The sequence below is a fragment of the Typopeltis vanoorti genome, chromosome 19, assembly GCF_054136105.1.
Source record: "Typopeltis vanoorti isolate ZY-2024b chromosome 19, IOZ_Tvanoo_1.0, whole genome shotgun sequence".
In the NCBI taxonomy this organism is placed as follows: domain Eukaryota; kingdom Metazoa; phylum Arthropoda; class Arachnida; order Uropygi; family Thelyphonidae; genus Typopeltis; species Typopeltis vanoorti.
This window is the reverse complement of record NC_143567.1, coordinates 38,995,119-39,017,445: the sequence shown is the minus strand read 5'-3', so window position 1 is coordinate 39,017,445 and position 22,327 is coordinate 38,995,119. Positions and strand designations below refer to the sequence as shown.

The 22,327-nt window shown below is 35.6% G+C and overlaps 2 protein-coding genes across 4 annotated transcripts in view; one reads left to right on the top strand and one right to left on the bottom strand.

The window, feature by feature from the left end:
* Positions 1-10,421, top strand: part of LOC150096011 (mitochondrial pyruvate carrier 2-like) — a 105,751-nt gene extending 95,330 nt beyond the window's left edge. For both annotated transcript variants that reach the window (XR_016549914.1, XM_090408892.1), the window contains one exon: positions 10,191-10,421. Coding sequence is in view for 1 of the 2 variants with exons in the window: in XM_090408892.1 (XP_090265018.1) it covers positions 10,191-10,233 (43 nt within the window). In the remaining variant the exon portion in view is untranslated. The remainder of the gene's footprint in view (positions 1-10,190) is intronic.
* Positions 10,319-22,327, bottom strand: part of LOC150096010 (EEF1A lysine methyltransferase 1) — an 84,146-nt gene continuing 72,137 nt past the window's right edge. For both annotated transcript variants that reach the window (XM_090408891.1, XM_090408890.1), the window contains exon 5: positions 10,319-10,518. In XM_090408891.1, the coding sequence (XP_090265017.1) occupies positions 10,376-10,518 (143 nt within the window). In that variant the 3' untranslated portion in view covers positions 10,319-10,375. The remainder of the gene's footprint in view (positions 10,519-22,327) is intronic.

Below are 22,327 nucleotides of genomic sequence, written 5' to 3'. Positions count from 1 at the left end.
ACCACTGTGCTGTCATCACTGCTTGTTTCATTTAGCAATTTTTTGAAGGAATTACTCCATACTTTAAGGATATCTTTTTCTCCTGTTTTCATGTCACCTTTATTATCTCTAACTCCTTTTACAGCACTCTTTTCCCCATTCCTAAGCTTCTTCAACAACCTCCAGAATATTTTGCCACCTTCTTGATATTTATTTTCTATGTTCTTGCCAAAGTCCTCCCATGACTTTTGTTTAGCTAGTTTGACACAGTGTTTAGCTTTCTTACATTTGTCTCTGTATTCTCTAAGAGCACAAGCTGACTTATTTGCCAGGAGCTTTTGGTATGCTTTCTTCTTTTCCTTCACTGCCTCTTTAACTTCCTGTGTCCACCATACAGTTCTGATTTTTCTGTCCTTGCAGACAACCTCACCACATGCTTCGCTGGCTGAATCAATCAGTGTTTTCTTCAGGGCTTGCTACTGAATATCCAAGGTTTTGTTCCTGTTCTCAAACTGTTTCATTTTTTCTTGAATAAAATAATATTTGTGTATTTTAGTCTACAGTTCACATCTGAGAACTGCTCAACTTTTATTCTCTTTAAAACTTTCTTACATGTTATTCTTTTCAATATGAAATTCAATTTTATCCTGCTCAAGACCAAATGCTGATCACTTCCAATTTCAAATCCTCTGTACATTCTGGTGTCCTGCGCCAGTGGGAAAACATCACTGTCAACAATAACATAATCAATGAGACTTTTCTTATTCCTTACTGCTTCTCTCCATGTGAATTTGTGCACATTTTTATGTTGGAACATGGATTTAGTAATAACCAGTCCATGTCCTGAGCAGAAATCCAGCAGGTATTTGCCATTATTATTAGCTTTGCTCTTTTCTCCAAATTTTCCCAAAATATTTTTGTATGTCTGACAATCATTTCCTACTCTATTTAGATCCCCAACAAGGACCAACTTTTCCTTTTTCATTGTCAGTTACTTTCTCTAAAGCCTCAAAAAATTCCTCCACTTCTACCTTTGTAGAACCTTCTGTGGGACAATAGGCACAAATAAGTCTCATTGTCCCTATTCTCATATTTGCCCACATCACTCTACTTGAGACTGCTTGCCATTCAAGAAGATTAGCCTCGTATTTAGTGTTGAATACTATGACCACTCCTTCTTTTCCTTGATTGTCATTGCCTGAATATATCATTTGGTATTCATTGCTCAGAAAAATCTCGCCAGTTTTTGTCTTTTTTGTTTCAGTCACCCCTATTATGTCGATTTGGTACTTATCTAATTCCTCAGCTAGCTCCATTTCTTTGCCATTCAGGCTTCTTATGTTGATAGTACCAATCTTGAAGTCTGGTGATGTTTAGTTGGGTTGGGTTTTAGTAGTTGACTTTTTGCTGTTTGCCTGTTCCCTGGCGAAAACAGCAGAGGCCCTTTGTTTAACTGGGTGATGCCCCAGCCAGCATGAAATTCTGTCATGTTGTACCATCATTTGAAATTTTTGTTTAAGCCAATAAGAATTAGGTTGGCTAAATCCCAAATTGCCAGCCTCCTCGTCCATTCAGTATTCAAGTAGATACCTAACGGGGTTCACCACGAGAAGGTGGGGATTTGGACATTAGGGCAGAAGCCCTGGTCGGTTCTCCGCATTCCTTTGAAGGCTATGTGGAGATCTCCTCTCAGTTATATAGCTTTGACCCTTAAGCACCCCAGCATGCTGAACTTAGTGTACAAATTCTCTAAAAACTATTTTTGAAGGGAGAAACAATGATTTGTAACTAAGTTAAACTTATACTGAGGAAGTTTTTTCATTGGCTTTCAAGTATATTACCAAAAATTGAATTGTTTTCAAGCATAAACAAACAAAAGTTTTTCTGCAAATCTTCCATGGTACTTTGTGACATTGAATAAGCAGGGATGCATGTACAAAATTACCTTAAAATACAACACATTTCAATGATGCAATAGGTAAATTCATGACTTAGCTGGTTTGATGCTAGAGTTAGTCCCTTTATGTGAGGCACATGTTTGTGGTGGAGAGGATCTCCCAATGATGGTTCTAGCCATTATATTTTTTCCCTATGCTCTTCTTCCTATATTCTTTCTTTTCATTCTCCTATATTCCACACCACCACCACCATCATCACCACTGGGATTCAACACTGCACTGTCATGTGAAAAATAATACAATGCAGCTATAGGTCAGTGTTTAGTTTAGAAAGCCAATCCAAGCCTCATCCATCACCTCGTGGATGCCTTGGAGGTTACCATGAAATTGGTGCCTTGGGCAGTCATTCACAATATGAGTGATTGTCTGGGCTATGGGGGGAACAGTCACAATAAGGGTGGTCTGACAGTTTCCATTTGTGTAGTAGGTAGCCACATCTGCCCTGGTTAGTTCTGATCCTGTTCACTGATATGACCTAATCTTCCTAGGAAGGCCAAAACCAGGCTGTGGAGCACAGGGATCTTCAACCAGAAACCATTTATTGGACCAGTGTTCTCTCCACATGCCAGGTGTTGATGGTAAGGCAGCTGAAGAGAGTTTGATCATGGACCAGAAAGGGTTTTGTGATTTTAGGTGAATACTAGGTGGATTTATGAGAGTCAACAGTGCAATAGAACAAAAGTAAGAAAACATGTCAATGGCTGTCAGTACACAGGCTTAACACTCTTGTGATACAGGTACAGTGCCGGCCTGGTTGGTCGCAGGTTAGACTCCTACTGCAGGTATGGATGTTGGTGATTGTCTTACCTTGTGAATTGCTATAATCTTTGAGTATGATGCAGTATGACCTTTACTTTCTCTGCACCATTAAAACCATAAATCATCATCATCACAGGTTCAGTTCATACCTGTGGATGGTTTATTGTATGCACACATGCATGTACACTCATATCTTCTGATGGTTTGACTTGTATAAACACATTTCTAACTAATTTCATACATTCTTATGAGCTGGATTGAAGTTGCTAGTGCAGCATCTGGTCTAATGTGTGAAATTGGGGCATTCCTGATTTATCATATTAAACTGTTTATTTTCCAACTGAGATTAATTCGTTACTACAATGATGTTACTTTTTTCTAATTTCGAGATGTAAATACAGTAGAAATGTGCTTTAGAGACATCATTATAACAAATTGATGTGCTATAACAAACTACAGAAATGCAGCATGTATTCCGTAAAACTTTACTATTACAATCAGAAGATGATAAAGGAAATGGCGGGAGATTGTACATTGATGGCAAAACAATGTACAATCTGTATATATGGCAGGAACCATACAAAAGGAAATGGAGATGAAAAAGAACAAACAAAATCAAGGAAAGTAATGCAAAAAGTAATAGAAGACATAAAAAAGAAGAGAATGTAAATGCAAAATTGATATATAAGTTTTGAAATTTTTATGTTAGTATAAATTAATGTAACTTTAATTTGATTTTAATGGTACGAAGTCTAAAGCCAGTAGTTTACCTTGTTTGAAAGAATATTTCAAACATGTGTGATTATATATATATATTTCAAAGATGTGTGATTATAGTATCTAGAAAAGGCAGGCTATTATTATTATTTTCCTTTTCTATAGTGAATTGGATTCTAGGGTGCTGTCTGTTGAGATGGAGCAGAAAGGAGTCTGTGTCTGAGCCATGTGGCCAAACAGAGAACACATCAATTTATCTTAGCTGGATAGAAGGTTTGAGAATAGCAGTATCAAGAGCATATTTTTCAAAATGCTCCATATAATAATTAGCTAAAGGGAATAATTATAATTAGCTCATGGCTGTGCTCTCAATCTCTTTATAAATGGTATCTTTTGAAGTGAAGCAGCCAGAATGAATAGATTAAAAAGATCAATGATATCATGGGGAAAAACTTTTTTTTTTTTTTTAGTAAATATAAGGTGTCAGAAAGAGAGATGTTGGTAAAAAGAGAGGTGACGTCAAAGCTTATCATGATATCATTATTATATAAAACTAAATTTTGGATTAAAGATTTGAAATGAGTTTAATTTTTAGTGTAACATGAAGAATGACTAAGTGGGGTTAAGGATTTAGCTAACTTAAAAGAGGGCGGGAGGAGTCAGTAGCATCTACTATGGGACAGAGAGGATTATTGGGTTTATGATTTTTGGCAATCCATATATCTGGGCTGGGTGGGGGGGGACTAAAAGTTTTTTTTTTTTTTTAAACTATTTCAGAAGGCCAAGATGTGACATTCTTAAGAAGACTTTTTTACTGTTTTCTTTTGAGAATTGATGGGATCATAATCCAGTGGAAAATGTCAGAGGCTGCATTACCTATAAAGGAAGAGGAAAAGATGATAGCATTGAACTTTATGATCAGTTACAAAACATATGAGAGAGGCTGAAAAGTTCTGCTTAACACTTTGAACAAAAAAGGTACCATGGGACCAGATATAGTATTTGGTCCCATGGTATCAGTTAGAAAAATATCAGTAACACGGAAATCTTTAAAAAGTGCTTAAATGAGGCTGTATCTGAATGTATCCCTAGTGTTCGAAGAATAAGTTGGGAGTGAAATGGATGTACAACCTCATTAAGCAAGAGATCCACAAGAAGAAAATGTAGAAAGAATATTGTCAGAATAAGAGTGAGAGGAGTTATGAAATATATAAAGTGCAAGCCAGATAATGAGTATTGTGCAAAAAACTGAATCAGAGTATGAAAAGAAATTGGCTATGCAGGCTAAAGGCAATTCAAAAGTTTATCATTATGGTGCAAGCAAAAGAATGAATGCATGTGGAAGATTAATGTTACTGAATGCAGGTGGTACTCTAATGTCAGAAGCTAATGAGATTGTTCAATTAATGAGCTAAGATACATCAACCAGGTGTATGTAACATGGTGCACAGTACTACTGCTACATTGGATGAAGAGTTAGAGGTGCATGAAAATGAGGTTGAAGAGCTGTTGCATAACCTGGATAGGAATTTGTCAATAGGGACAAATGGAATATCAGCACATTTGCTAAAGGAATGTTCAGCCCAATTGGCTAGGCCTTTCACATGTTTGTATAACTTGAGTCTCAGCTTTGAAATGATACCACAGGAATGTATGATAGTTCCATTGTACTTACAAGGGTGGTGCAAAAACTGATGTGTCTAACTACCAACTAACAGTATCTCTGGTGTGGTAGTGAAGATTTTAGAGAAGTTGGTAAGAATTTGCATACAGAAATGGGTAGACAAACAAGATATACTCTGCAAGGAGATGCATGGATTTACTAAAGGAAGGTCATGGTTTAGCAATTTGCTCATATTTCATAACAATGTTATGGCTGAGTTGGCTAAAGGGAATGGATACACTATGATAATGTTGGATTTTGCTAAGGCATTTGATAGGATACTACACGAAAGGCTGTTCCATAAACTGGAGAATATAGGATTGGAATATAAATTTTTTGACTTGGATCAGTGGATGGTTGACAGATAGGCTACTCTCTAGGCGCTTCTTCCTTTAATGCTATGGCCTTTACAGATGATCTTATTCTCGTAGCCTCTACTAAGATAGGCTTGCAGGAACTCCTTGACTGGGCAGTTGACGTCTTCTCTATTCGAGGCCTTTCTATTAATGTAAAGAAGTCCTGCTCTTTAGCTCTTGTCCCCTCTGGTCATGACAAGAAGCTTAAGGTCGAGACTATAGAGTTTTCCCTGCAAGGGAGGCCTTTGCATGCTTTGACCATCCTGTAAGAGTGGAGACACCTTGGTATAATGTTCACCCCAAAGGGAAGGTCTTCTGTCCTTTCTATCCTAGAAGCTGGGATCGCTTCTTTGAGGAAAGCTCCTCTTAAGCCCCAGCCAAGACTGTTTCTCCTTTTCCATTATCTCCTACCTCTCGCTTTTACCACAAGTTGATGCTTGGTAGGACATATATCTCGGTACTGTCCCGAATGGACAGGGCTATCCATTCAGCTATGAGATCATGGCTCCGGCTGCCGCCTGACACCGCTACTGCATATTTCCACGCAAGGGTGAAGGATGGTGGGCTCGAGGTTCCATCACTTAGATGGCTGATCCCACATCTGCGGCTGTCAAGAATCGCGAAGTTAGAACTATCTTCTTCCCCTATTTGCAGAGAGGCTTTCTATAGCCCATTAATACAAGAAGACTTTAGGCGGCTAAAGGCTGGTCCCATTATCAGGGTATATCAGGGTACCTTAATTGAGTCAGCACCTGCAGAACACAAGAGGCAGGCATCTTTGTTGCACTGTTCTGTAGATGGTGCTCCTTTAAAAGGGTCATCTGGTGCCTCCCCAGCATGATTGGGTAAGGGATGGCACTAGACTCCTCCCTGGGTTCGAGTATATTGACCTTATCAGGACGAGGATCAATGCCTTGCCTACTCGAGCCCACACAGCTCGATGGGGTAGTGACAACTCAAACTGTAGGGCTGGCTGCCACTACAGTGAGACAGTGTCTCATGGCCCAGTGTTGCTTCTGCACCCATGGGGTCCGCTTGCGGAGGCATGACGCCGTGGTCTCCATTCTGAACAACTGCTTTAAGAACAAGGGTTGGGAGACCGCAGTGGAACCACATTATAGGACCTCTGCAGGTTTGCGTAAACCAGACTTAGTGATTAAAGAGATGGTGACGTTTGGGTAGTTTATGCGCAGGTGGTGGGAACAGGATACCAACTAGCCTATAGCCATAATAATAAAGTGAACTACTATAAAAATAACCAAGATCTAGTTAGTAAGATACGGGAGGAGCATGGGACAACTCCAAGGTTTACCAGTACCACCACTCTTTACATGACGTATGGAGCACAGATAGTTATAAGGACTTAAAACACCTTGGGCTTATGCAGGAGGATATAAAAGTTCTTTCCTTGAGGGCCCTACAGGGCACACTGGTGGCATGGGCATTGCCACCAGAGAATGACTAAATGATAACTAGAACAAGCATAGGGTAAAACACTTGTAAAGGCTTAGGCCTATATCAAGTCTGGACGTGATGTAAGGGTAGTATTGCCCATAACCAGTACAAAGATTAATAAAAAAAAAAGTTTTTTTTAAATGACCAGTGGTGTACCTCAGGGTTCAGTCCTTGGGTCAATCTATACATTAATGACATTAGGAAGGATCTAACAGGAGATGTGCAATTGTTTGCCCGATGATGTGAAGATAGGCAGGGCAATCAGGGATGCTATTGATATCCAATCACAAAATGATTTGAATGGGCTGGAAATTTGGGCAAATGAAAATGGCTGTCAGTTTAATGTTAGTAAGCATAAAGTTATGCATATTATACAGTATGGTGCAAAAAAAGTACTGAATAACTACAAAGATATGTGTATGTTATGAATACATATAAATTAAAAGTTTATTTTAATTTATATTCCAGTATACGTTGTGAATTCCTTAAGTTATTTAATAATCATGTGCAACCACCATATAAGCTTTTCTACGAGAATCAACTATACCATATTAGCAGGGCTATGTTACAAAAAACTAATGAGGCTAGGGTTCTGGTGGATAGCAATTTGAAGTTCAAAGGTCACATAGCAAAAGCTGAAAATACAACTTAGAGGATAATTGTGATGTTGAAGCGAACCTTGACATGTAAGGATAAACCAGCATTTTGTCTCTTTGTAAAGTCTTGATTATTGTGCACAGATTTGGTCTCATGGGTGCTAAGGGAATAAAGAAGCTGTAGAAATGTTGCAAAGAAGAGTTACAAAGATTATATCCAGATTATGGGATTTAGATTATGAGGAGAAAGAGGGGTGATAGGACTGAAGTCTATAAATTTCTGAATGGATGTTATAGGATATCTGATGAAATTTTTTTGTTATATGGAAGGTGGGGAAAGAACATAAGGAGCATCCATGGAAGTTAAGTTTGTTTGCAATCAAGAAAGGACTAAGAGCTAGGTTGTTCTCTCACACAGCAGTGAGTGAGTGGAATAATTTGCCTTTAGGGGAAATGAGTGCATCTGGTGTGGATGAATTTAAGGGAAGGTATGACAGCTGGTTTGGGCGATTTATATCCTCTCTTGATGAGTCCTTGACTCCTTGGAGGTCTCAGATAATAATAAGAACTGTGTGGTGTCAAGATAGTAGGAAAAGAAGTGAGAGGAAGACTTAAGATTATTTGGATTGATGCAGTTAATAGTATCACAGAAGACCAAAATGTAGTATAGGATATGACAAATAATAGATTAATTTAGAAGAAAGTTGTTGTTAAGGGGATTATGTTAATAATTCAAACTTGTATAATATTTTTCTAGTATCCTAATACCACTTGGTATTAGGATACTAGAAATTTTACCTTTTCTATAATTTACATTTCTTTTCCATGCTCAAAGATGATTTCGAAGTTTTTTTTTTTCCTCTTCCCACAATATGCCAAAAAGAATATTAGTCAATTGAGAAATATTTGATAGAGAAAAATATAATTTTCATAATCTGTGAGAATATGATGTTAATAACTGGTAGGAATACTTGAATATAAAGATAGTTCTTCATTTTGAAAATTAGCTTAACTTAAAAACATGCAATATATGAACATAAATATCACTTTTAAATAATTTCAGATTTTTTTTTTTTTTTTTAAAAAACAAAAGATCTGTATATAAAGTACATTCAAAAAAGTTAATGGTCACGTTTCTATGCTTTATAATATGCACGCTATTCTGCTAAGAATACATTAAGATATAAACATATTTTCATATCTTTGGTTGTAATAACTGCTTTAGTATATCTTAAAAGAATTTCTACTAATTTCTGGTAGAAAGCAGATGGTGTTCTCTGCATCACTAAAGCATTAAGTTCCACTAATAAAGGCCATGTTCCAATTCTTCATTCCACAGAGATATCAGGTTTAGGTTGGGTCTGTGTTGGCTACTGCAGTGTTCTGATGTTATTCTCTCCAGACCATGTATTTACAATCATTGCTTTGCGACTTGGAGTGTTATTCTTCTCCAGGCATTGTCATCATGCTAAAAGAGCTTGTAGCATGACTTCATAGGCTAATTGATAATATATACCTTCATTAACAACTATGTGAATTGTAATTCTTTCATCCTTATGTGCTATAGCATTGTTTTATTTCTTAACAAGGAATTGACTAGCCATCAGATATAAACAGGAAATCAGTGGCTGAATGAAAGAAATTGTAAAAAAAAAAAAAAAAAGTTTAAATAATCAAAATGCATACTTTATGGTTGGTTGTGTAAGGATTATCTAAACTGCTGCATAAATAAATCACATGGTATCCAGCCACATCTTGGCAATTTAATGTTCAACTCATACTCCAGGTCAGTCATCTGCAGCATTTTCATCATCCTGACTAGTCTGGATTATGAAAGGAATATTAAGATGCTAGTGAGTAACCAGATACCATGTGACTTGATTGTATACTAAACTCTTGCCATTACAGCCACTCTGGGCACACGCCACAGAATATGGTGGAAGAAAGCCACAGTAATACACCACAGTAAGTATAAATTTGAAAGACTATTCATAGAATCAGCCTCACCCCTAAGAAACATGCCAAACCTCGACAAATTTGGGAGACGTACATCTTGAGAACTTCAGCCCAACGGCCAAGAATTCCTAATATAGCCCTAGGGGGCACCATCAGAACTTTAGGAACAACAGTAGTTTCCTTGCTTCAACTTCATCTGCCGTTTTTACTGTCAGCGTGCACATGACTTAATCTTATGTTCCCATGAAGATGGCAACGTGATGTTGCCGAAATATAGGAAGTATATGTTAAAGTTTATATTCCAGTATACGTTGTGAATTCCTTAAGTTATTTAATAATCATGTGCAACCAACATAAGCTTTTCTATGAGAATCAACTCTTGCTATAATAGCAAACACCACATAATACTCGCTCAACAAGTAACAAAACTTCCTGACCAAAGTTCCATAGGTACAATGCTATGCTGTAAGAAAAATTGAAGGACCAAAGGAATAGTTTGCTATACTGATTTTTATTATCATCATAGCATTCTACTTATGGAATTTTGATCACGACTTTTTTAAGAATCATCTTTATCACAAAAATCGCTACTTGTTTCTTGTTGCTTTAATTGTATGACCATTTGGTCTGTATTGATAAAAAAAAAAAAATAATAAAATTATGTTTATCCTAAAAATAAGTGACTAATTTTATAGGTCACTTTCAGAAACATTTTAATTTTTGATTGAATTTATTTTTTCTCCCTTTTCAGCTACAGACAGTCTATCAAGAAAAATGTTCAAGAAACTACTTAATGTTTCACCTGTAGTATAGAATTTATGATTAGTTAAAATCTAATGTAAGATGTAGGTATTAAAAATTATGACACTGTAAATAACATTTAGTATTGCAATATTGTTTATTTACAAATTTCAAATTGTTATCTGTTAAAAAAAATTAGCTTGTTTCTTTGCAATAAAAATCAAAATTATAATTGGTATAACATTTAAACTCATTTCCTAGTTTGCTAACATGATGGGGTGTAAATTCACTTGGTACAAGTTCCAGATATTCTTTAACAAGATTTTCCATTATTGCACCTAAAAGAGAGCAGTAATTCATTACATTAATTCAAAAATTTAACCATTCTTAAATAGTTACACAGCAAACAATGAAAGTAATCAATTTTTTCTAAGAAGCATTCCAATTTGCAACGGATGCCTGGCATTTTTTTCTTAGAAACTATACTGCTCAAAACAATCAGGGGGTATTTTGGTTTTCTTGTAAATTATAAAGTTATAAAAATAATTTACAAATGTAACACAATTTGTAATAAATATTGATTATTTAAACAATATCTCATCAATTACACCCTAACCATAAGAAAAATATTTATTCATGTATAAAGTACCTAACCAATAGTTATAATTATCTGACACACACTAAAATATCTCCTAATTGTTTTGAGCTGCGTAGTTAAAATTTAAGAAGGTGGCATCCGCTTGCATTTAAAATCAGAACCATTAGTTGTGCCATTTAATCCTGTTAGTTTAGAGGATTTACTGTATCATTATATATGTTAAGTGTCCAGTGTCAGTTGTAAAATAATGCTAATGGTTTGTATGACAATTTTTCCTCTACAAACTATGGTTCATCATGGACAGTTCATGTGTTTTGTTTCTGGCTACATGAAGCAGGCACATAATAAGGGATAATGTGCATTTCAATGTGATAATAAGCAAAAGTATCAATGTATCAAAAATAATCAAATACTGAAGAAAATGCTGCCCTGCTGGGATATTTTGTTTACATGAGTGTCTAGAGCAAGGAACTGAGTGCTACTCCAATCACATTAAAATGTGATATTTCACTCATTTAAAAGCACAATGCAAAGCATTACATGTAGTAAATGAACTGAAGTTTGGAAAACATGAGAAATGAGCCTCCATACACACATGGTGTAAGGTTATACTTACAAAGCACAGTTGAATCTCACTACAGTAGGGGCCACAGAAACAGTTTGTTATAGTAGATACTTTGCTATAATGAATTTTCTTTAGAAAATTGTGTCTATGGAGATCTAGTTGAGGACTTTTTCTGGTAGTTTATTCCAATAGTGTTTGTTATATTGAAGTCCACTATAGTAATTGGTATAGCTATATGAGACTAACAATTGTGTTGAAAAATTTTCTATGGCTACTTTTTTTAATCATCCATTAAATTATCCAAGTAGGGATTTTTCTCTGACTACTACTTCTGCAGCTTGTCCCAGTTAAGTGAGGTTGCTGTTTTTGTTGAGTCTCCTCCACATCCTCCTGTCTTGAGCTGTAACCACATCCAAGTTCTTCATTCTCAAGTCCTCTTCCTCCATCTCTTCTTTGGCCACCTGCACTTCCTCTTCCCCTGCACATCCATCTGCATGACCTTTCTTCCCACCTTAGCTATGATCTAATGAGTGATTTTTCTCTGACAAAAACCACTAATCAGTATAGCTAAAGCACAATAAACAAAGATGACCACTGCAAATCACTTAATGTGAATCCCACACAAAAGGCTATAAACCTATATTACATCAATAATGTGGGTGTGCTAAGGATTAGATAATCAAGAAGCTCTGCTCTAGAGACCCAAACATGCAACTTTTTTTTTTTTGCCACTTTACCACCATGCTTACTAGAGACGCAATGTTTGTGTCTCTAGTGAGCATGGTGGTAGCTTCACACCATGTGATAAAAACTGTCTCTCCCCAAGACACACAGACATCATCCATGCCACAGTGGAGTTTGAACCCAGTGGCTGTTGGTTGAAGAGCACACATGATTTGGTTAACCAGGCTAGTTAATATGGAAGCAAGCCTACAGCCTGTTCCAAAAGAAAGAAATCTAGTGGAAATAAAAAGAATCCTATGAGTGCTAATGGATATGATTAATGTTCCCTCTGAGCCATGTGCGCAAAATTTTTGCTTTCAGAATTTCTAATTTATAGTCAATTTTTGAACATACTATAAAAACAAATTATTTGATAAATCACTTATTTTATATAGCAACTTCTCCAATGTTACTCTAACCCATTCCAACTTAACACTAATTACTTTTAGCCTAAACTGTGTGTGAACTGATGCAAGTTGTAGAGGCATATTTGTTTAGCATATCTACAGTATAGGAATATGCTAAATATAGCATGCAACATCTTTTAACAGATCTTGTTAAAATTGGTTGTCACCAATTTTAGGCATATGTTAACATTAAGTCCAAGACTGAAAACTTGCCACATGTTTTTCATGTGCATATGGGCCAGCAAAAATTAGAGGGAATACTCAATGTGACTAAGCTTCTGTTCACAGAAACCTGGATAAACATCATCTCTCAATTAGATGTTGAGTTGTCATACCCTACTTTAAAGGGATATCAGATCAAATAGCACAAGTTCATCATACATTTAATCTATGCACTATCTTTGAACCTGTGATGTTTGTCAAGTATCTTGTTTTGATAAATGTCTTATTTTGGACAGTCTGGCATTTCTGCTGAAATAAGAATTCTATAATTATGAAATATTTGGAACTGATGCCAGTCATAGTTTTCTAGAACCAAACTAGGTTATGCCACTCAAGTTGAGTTATGTCATTTCTTCTTGGAAATGTGTATTTTTTTACATAGTCCAGAAATCCTGCTCTAGACCAAACATGAAAATTTTCAGGCCTCCAATATATTAGGCAGTGCAGTGGTCTCACACCAAGCAATGAAATTCATCTTCCACCTAAATGAAATAATCTGATTATATTATTTTTGACTTCAGATGCTTGATCACAAAGTCTAACGATGATCACTCCATCTGCTGTATGATAACATCTTTTGATTTGTAATTTTTAATGGCTATTAAAAGTGAGGAAGTGACTCTTTTAGTGGTGTGGAAAAGAAAGAGACCATTGAATTAGGAATACAATAAAATAATTATATATATATATTAGTGATTTCTGTCTTGACAGGATCATCAGAATGGAATCCCATCTTCAGTCAAAGACTGACTGTATAACTATACAGTCAGTCTTTGTTATTCTATGGATCAGGAAAAAATATCCTACAACAAAAAACATAATACAGTCATCCCTCGACTACGTCGGGGTTCTGTTCCATCAGGCAGGTCGTAAGTCGATATATTAAATCAACAGAGTTATAGGGGTATTAAAATGACAGTATACTGTCATTTTAATTTTTAAAACTGTACTATGCATTACTGCCACTATAAAATGGGAGAATAATCACCCAAATCTTCCTCCACAATCACATCTTCATTATCTTCTCAATGTGAGGGACCAGGCTGCAGCTCTTGAGGTATAACCTTTGTTTTTTTGATAAAAATGTCTGATGTGCTTTGCTTATTCCTCTTCATCATAAATTTGTTTATAGCAAGCAAACGCATCATGTACTTTCCTTTCTACTAATAAGTAGTGTTCAATTGAGGTCCATGTTGAGAACTGCTAACTGCAGAGAACATTTCTGCAAGACCCTTCACTGTGAATTGTTTTACTACTTCTCTTCGTTTCTCTTCCTTTTCTGCAACATGTTCATCCAGCTTGAACAATTCTTCGTTGGTCAACTCCTCAGGGGTACTTCCTGTGAGTTGAACTATGTCGTCATCATTCACTTCGAGATTCAGGTTGTTTGCTAGGCCCACTATTTCTTCACTCAATTTACAAAGGCTCCATTTTTTTTTTCAAAATCGTGCACAAACCTTTTTAATGTATTTTTCGATATGCCACTCATTGAGAGATCACTTTGTCCTAAACTACAGCAATATTTTTAATAGCGTGATAAATATTGAATGCTTTCCAGAATTGCATGAGTGGTCGTTTTCTTCATTAGCAGAAATGGCTTGTGAAAAAGTTCTCTGTAGATAATAAACACTACTAGAACTTCCTGATCCATCGGTTGGATCAATGAAGTAGTGTTTGGAGGGAGAAACATGATCTTGACCATCATCTAGAATTAATAAAATTTTAAATTCTACATTTTCTTTCCATTTTATTCATATAACAGTTGATTAAGGCATCTGCAAACAATTTTTGAGTCATCCATGACTTCTATTTCTGCTAATGAACTGGAAGAGTATGCTTCCTAATGTTTTTGAAAGTGCATGGATTCTCAACTATGCCATATCACAAATGGTTTGTTTATATCCAGCCACATTATTCCTTAACAGAATTGTAATATGGTTTTTAAGTGCTTTGAAACCAGGCATAGATTTTAGCTTTTTGTGGATGAAGTGTCTGGTAGGGCATTTTTTTCTGAAACAAAGTAGTCTTATCCATATTAAATATTTGCTGTTGTAAATAATTTTCCTCCGTAATAATTTTATCCAATTCCTCCACAAACTCCTTGGCAGCCTTCTGATCGGAACTTGCAGATTCACCATATATTTCCACATTATGCAGTGCAAAACGCTGCTTAAATCTTATGAACCAACCGGAAGAAGCATTGAATCCGTAATCTTAATCTGGTCCTGCTTTTTCCTTCAACATGTCGAAGAGACTTAGTGCCTTAGCAGTTATGGTCATAGCGCTAAGCAGAGGATGGAAGTAGCTTTTCTAATCGCTATATATAGGACCTTGTCATTGCTTTGTCACTATCGTCGAACAAAAGTATAGTTGAAAAGGTTATTTATTCCCTTATGGGATCATGGATTTATCTTCAAATGGACATAAGTCGAGGGATGACTGTACATGAAAAAAAAAAAGTATTGGGGGGGGGGATTTCTGCATCCACTTCGACATTATTATTAACAACTCCAGGGAGTCCAAAGACTCATGGAGGGAGAGCGTCTACTCTACATCTCTCAGTCAGCCACCTATCTTCATCACCAACGCCATCTACCACCACTAGTACTTTCACAGACAATCGCAAACATCCATGCCCACAGCAGGATTCGAACCTGCAGCCTTTTGACTGGAGAGCGGGTACGCTAACCACTCGGTCAACCAGGCCATTAGTTGTCCAAGTAACACGAATGGTGTGCACTACCACTTTTTAGTAATCCAAAACTTATCATTATTCCAAATGAAACCTCAATACTTTTATATATACATATATATATATATTCCACACACACACACAAGAGGAAGAAGGGCTTAGCAAATAAATGCTGTGTGGTCAGCTGAACTGCTGGAGGTTGTAGTCTTTTGGAAATGCTTCACGGAAGGAGAGGCTGTTTCACTGAATTGAGGTGGATGGAATGAAGGATGACTGAAAGTAGCAGGTTCAGTGAGTATGTAGTTCTACTATAAAGGCGACGTTGAGCAGCTGTTGCTCGAGTTCCTGTAGATCTGGCAGAAATGGGAGGCATAATGGATGCCAGTTTTGCTGAACAGCAGCAATGGAAATATCTGTAAAAATGACACAATGCTGAAACTGATCTTCTCTGGGAAAGTGTCTGAAGAATCTGTAAGAGAGATGTCATTAATGAACTGATTTGCCCTTTTCTGAACAGCATCAAGAATTTTTAAGGAAGTCTTAGGTGCACCACCCCAGACCTGAGAATAATATTCCAAGGTTGGTCAGATTTAGGATTTATATAGAGTAAGTTACCATTCGTGAGAGAAATACTGTCTTGAATGGAAATGGATGCCAAGTTTTTAGCAGCTGATGATGCTACTCGAGCGATATGATTATGCCAGGTAAGGTTGGGAATAAGAGTCAATCTGAGATGAGAGATATGGTCTTAACTGTTGAGCTAAGCAATTTAAGTTTGAATCAAGTGGTAAAGCATTCTACACTTCACTTTCTGGAAACCTGAAGTTACTTGAAAATGTACTATGCTTGGTCTCTGGAGCAGAGTTCCAGATTCTCTTAACCAACCCATATCACTAAAATATACTCCAGGTTTCCAACATTTCATAGATGGGCTTGCCATTAAAAACATGGGCAAGATTAGAAAATAAAGAAAGATGAATTAGAAATAACTGCAATAATTATTTTTGACAAACTGGGACTTAGCTGATCAAATTATATTCTGTATTGGCTTAAACCAAATACCAGCAGATGATACAACATGTTGTCCAATTAAGCAAGACCTCTGTTTTCATCAAGGAACCAGAGTGAACAGCAGAAAGTTAGTCATTAGGAAAAACTCATCAACAGGCACATTGACATAAAAATAATCATTGAACTGGCAGAAGAATTAGAGAAGTACCATGTTGACATAACTGGTGATGCTAGGATAAAGACTAAAATAGGTGAGACTGATAAATAAGATGCCATATTAAAGCAATTGCGATAAGGGAATGAAGGAGTAGCTATAGCAATCAACACTAAACTCAAAGAGTAATGTGGGAAAGGAGACGGTGAAATTTGTGCCCAGGAATGATAAGAAAATAATTGATATTTATTAACTTATTTGCTGATATTTCACTGATATTATATCCAACATCTTCAGAGCACAAGAACAGCTTGTCACAGTACACGAAACAACATTTAGTATAACAGTGGGACTAGTTTAAAAAAATTTTAATGGACAACAATTGGCACCATCTATGTTGAAAAAAGAGAGAAAACAAGTATTAATTAGATCTTAAAATGACCGTCTCCCAGATTTTGGTAAATTTATACAACCATACTTGTTGAGGTTTGGAGTATATTTTAAAGCTTCGGTTGATTCCAAAAACAAGCTCTCTCTGACTTATGACTTCTGTATAGCACTTTTGTTTTCTTCCATTTGATCCTGTGTGAATGGGATATCCAAGGCATGGTCTGCTCAACCTGACTTGCTATAACAATAGTGCTGAATGTATTTTCTATGTTCACCAAAGTGGATATCAACAGGTCTTCCTATTTGTTTCTAGATGTGATAAAGAGAGCTTTGTCTTTCAGTGAATGGATGAGAGTTGCTGATTTGATGTATGGTTTAAATATGGTGTGTAGCTGATATTTATTAAGCACTCGTATCTTTTCAGATGTGCCTTAAATGTATGGGATGGTAACTAACAGTTTTGCTGTAGTTCTTGTGTGATAGGGAACGGGGGAGGATTTCTATGGAACATTTAGTATTCAAAAGTGCTACACAGAAGTCATAAGTCAGAGAGATTGTTTTTGGAATCAACAGAAGTTTTAAAACATACTCCAAACCTCAACAAGTATGGCTGTATAAATTTATCAAAAATCTGGGAGATAGTCATTTTAAGATCTAATTAATACTTGTTTTCTTTCTTTTTCCAACATAGATGGTGCCAATAAGGAATTGAATTCCTTGTGTTGTCTGTTACAATTTTTTTAAACTAATCCCACTGTTATATTAAATTGTTGTTCTTGTGCTCTGAAGATATAATATCAGCAAATAAGTTAATAATTATCAATTATTTTCTTATCATTCTGTGTTGTAATCAATACCATTAAAATAAACTAGCATGTATTAGCAACACATAAGCCTTTCTACTTGTTTATGCTCATTATCCCATAGAAGGTTCTACTAAGGAAGAAGTGAAAGAACTTTCTGAGTCATTAGAGAAGATAGCTAACATAAAGAAAAGCTGGTCCTCATTGTAGAAAATAAATACCAGATATACAGAAATGTTTTGGGAAAATCCGTAGAAGAGCCAAACTAATAAATACCTGCTGAGTTAACATTCGAATCATGGACTAGTCATTACTAACACTATCTTCATCTGTCCCTTAGGATGAGTAGAGTCCCCTGGTTAGGGAGTCATGACAAATTAATACAGCCAGCACATCATTCTCCTACAGCATTCCTTAAGGTGCAGTATTTTATAGCTGTAGATCTGTGCATTCAGGGGAGAGCTGGTTTCCTGTTCTGACAGACAACAAATGAGTTAATGAGGTAAAAATCCTCTATTTCTCTCTCTCTGTATGAGACTGAAACTCACCATTTGACTGAAAAGATCTGGGTTTGAATCCCATCTATGACGTTCTTCACATCATAGACAGGATTCGAACCCAGGTCTTTTTAACCAAAGGGCTCATCTATACCAACCGAGCTATGGAGGCTCTTCACAAACACATGTTTCAACATAACCATGTACACAAATTCACAGAGAGGGAGAAGACAAGAAATGGTTCAGAATACAAAAGTATACAGGAGATTTGAAATAGGAAGAGATCACTATTCAATTTTATGCAGGATAAATATGAATATCACACTGAAAAGAAAACCTACAAAAGTTTTTAAAAAGAATCAAAGTTGAGCAGCTTTCAGAGATGAACTGATATATAGAAACATTATTGAAAACAAGAATCACATTTTGGAGACTCAGCAGAAACCTATGAAGAAAAACTAATTTATTCAGGGAGGCTGATGGAAGTTATTTGCAACAATTCACACTCCATGGTGGATTCAAGAAGTTAGAGATAGTCCTGGATAAGAAGAATATCATATCATACTTGAACAAGAAATTCACAAAATTATACTGTTTTAATCCTTTATTAATGTGTGAGCAAACAAATTTTGAATGTGAAGTGACTTCACATCAGTGATGATATTCGACCATCAAATTATACAACATAATTCAGATGGTCGGAGCAATACTCTCATAGTACTTACCTATAAAAAAATAAAGAAAACAATGCTAAAATTACAAAGGAATTTTTCTGATGAGTGTTCATTAAGATTTACACAAGTATACTTGAGAAGAAGTTAAGAAAAATTGTCGAAGAGAAACAAAGAGAAAAAACAAGCTATGTTCAAGCCAAACAGAGGTTTGTAAGGATCAAATTTTTTACTAAAATAAAGAGCCAAAAGGTTCCAGTTTGGCAATACAAAATTATATAAATCAAGTAGATATTAAATCCAGCATTATTTCAAAGCAGAATGTAGAAACTATGAAAGTTTCATACAAAATTTGACCAGCGAGCTTACAGGAATACACTTATGAGTCTCCCTAGAGCAGAAGCATTATAGAAGACATAATGCTTGCCCAAGTGTCCATATATTTGCCTTTTAATGGTCCATTTTGATTAGGTTTCACTGGCCTAACAGCTGTTTCGAGTGTATTCCCATAACCTCTGGTCAAATTTCATAGTTTCTACTTTCAGCTTTTGAAATAATGCTGGATTTATCAAATTTTTTATTTATTTTTTTACTTGAATACTCAAGAGATTACTGGAATATGACAGGAACCTCTTTTTAAGTTTAAATCAGGAAAAGGGACAGAGGGCATCATGAGAAATGCCATTTTCTTGGTAAAGAGAAAAAGTCAGCACACAAAAACTGAATCAGGTATAGAGGAAGATGGTTTCATGTAAAATTAGGTGATAAGGATGCATGACAGTTATCTATATGGATCATATTATGATGGAAAATGGCATTAAACCTGATATCAAAATTGAATGCTAATCTCAACGCTTTACTTAATAAATCCAGTACAAATCTTTAGGATTCCTTAATTAAATAACTGCTATAACAAATAAAAATACAAAAATAATGAAAATACATAGGAATATGATTTACATCAACTATATTCTCAATCAAAAACATACAGAACAAGTAAAATATTTCAGCTATTTTAAACATCCTTTTTAGTGAAGATGATGAATTAAATATGGAAATAGACAACAGAATAAGCAAAGCTGGTATTGGTGGGGACAAGTTGAATAAATTTATATTGAGCAAGAGAGGAATAGTGAAAACACTAATATAGCAGGTATACAAGACAGAATTCCAATGAATTTTGACTTATAGATCTGAGGTTAAAAATGAGTTGATCTGAGATGAGAGACCACAGGTATGAGAATTCTGAGAAAAAAGGAAGGTAAACGGATGTCATTAATGACAGAATCATGAAAAAGTGAGATATTAGAAAGGAGCTTCAATATTGTGAGCAAAGTGAGTTTATGATCACTTAAACAGATTGGGACAGGAAAGATTAGCAAAGCAGGTATTTGATCAGGAAAATGAGTGAAGTAAGACCAAGATATAGGGGATCGATGCAGTTGTAATATCTTAGAAGACCGAGATATAAGATGTGACAATATTGGAGTCTTTATTAATAATAGAATAATTTGGAAGAAAACTATTTATAGGAAGTTAGTAATGATGTAAACTTTTTAGGGTACATATGAAAAATTTAATGACAATGATACAAAACCATTTTAAAAAGGACTTGTTAAAGTTTCATATAAAGTCCACCATAGGGTGAACACAGGAAGTGAAAGTAGCAGTTGTGGAAAAGAAAGCATATTGAAGATTCAAGTCAACATGTGCTAAGAGAAAATACAGGTATGTGCCAGTCATATGACATGTTAAGTACCAGACCACCACCATATAACGAATTTCATCATATGGTGAATCATACACACACTTGTAGATTCATGTAATGGTTTAACACGATTTTGAGCAGTCAAATATGTGCATAACTGTTGTAAATAAAGCATTTAGTTACCCAAACAAAAAAAGTTAGAAATACTGAATCAATAATCTTTTCTCTTTATATTTCTCTATAACATAGCCTTATCACCAAATATTATAATTTTAATCTTAGTATCTAATGTAATAAATAGGATTATGATTCATTTTCTTTTCATTAGAGCAACAACATTCTTACTTCGATTTTTATCTGCCATTATTAATAACAATAAAACAAAATAATAGTTATAAACTGTTTACACAGTGAAACACAGATAGATGCACTGAGCAACAACATCATAAACAAATCAAGTCCATGAAAACTGCTCACTGGTTGATTCATGGCATTGTATAAACAGGCAATGGTCATGATTGAAAATCATTGTATGATCAGATTGTCATAAAGCAAAACATAAGGCTTATTGTACAGAGAAAAAGGTAAGGAAGCAAAACATTGTGTAAAAGTAGCTAAACAAGAGTCATAGTAAGATTGGTAAGGAATATAGAAGACAAACATCAGGAAGGTGGCAGTATGGAAATGGACAACAGAATAAGCAAAGCTGGTATTGAGTAAGAGAGGAACAGTGAAAACACTAATCTAGCAGTAAAAAAAAGGTTAAAAATGAAAGAAAAAAACACTTTCAAGGAATCAGAGATGAGAAAAGTGACATGAACAGTGAATATAAAGATGTTCTATATGTCTGAAGTAATTACTGTTAAATGAAAAACAGTAGTGGCAGAACAGATTCAAAAGGAATACAATCAGTGACAGTCCCTTTGTGATTATACTGAAGTCAGAAACAGAACAAAACTATCGATGCTTTCAAAACAGACTCTATATGAACAAAAAGCAGGAAACTTGCATCTTTTCCAAATGACAGCTAAGTCTTCTGGTATCCTGCCAAAGCAGTTAATCATAATTTTTGCCCAACACTTCTTCCTCCCCTGTTGCATCCAAATGGCTTTATTGCATCATCATCCATTAAAAAACTAATCTCCTAGTGTCATACTTTTTTTTCTTCATGCATGCATAACTGATCCTGGTAAATACTTTTCAACCATTCCAAATGTTCAATACTCAATTCCTCCTCCATCCTTCTGCCTGAAAGAGAAAACTAGAAGAATGTTGTCCATATTAGAATGTCATCCTAAAAACTCTCCTGGTCATGATGGCATTCTTCCAATTGTCCTGGAGGTTTATGCACCAGAACTAATTCCTGTCATAATGAAGCCTGTTTATGCTCTCTTACTCCTGGTATTTATCCTACGACTTGGAAACTGGCCCATATTCAATCCATTCCCAAGCAGAGTGATAGATCACTACCATCAAACTATTGCCTAATTCCTCTCTAAAGTAATGGAGAACCATCAAACTCCTACAATACCATGAAGATATTCAAATAATCAATGACAGTGTGGATTCCATCATTGTCAATCAACAGGAGATCTGCTCAAATGTCACACATCTGTGGACATGCGAGCAGGAAAGATTGGTGAATCACAATTGGTTGCACTCGATGTCTCCAAAACTTTTGACAAGATCTGGCACAAAGAACCATT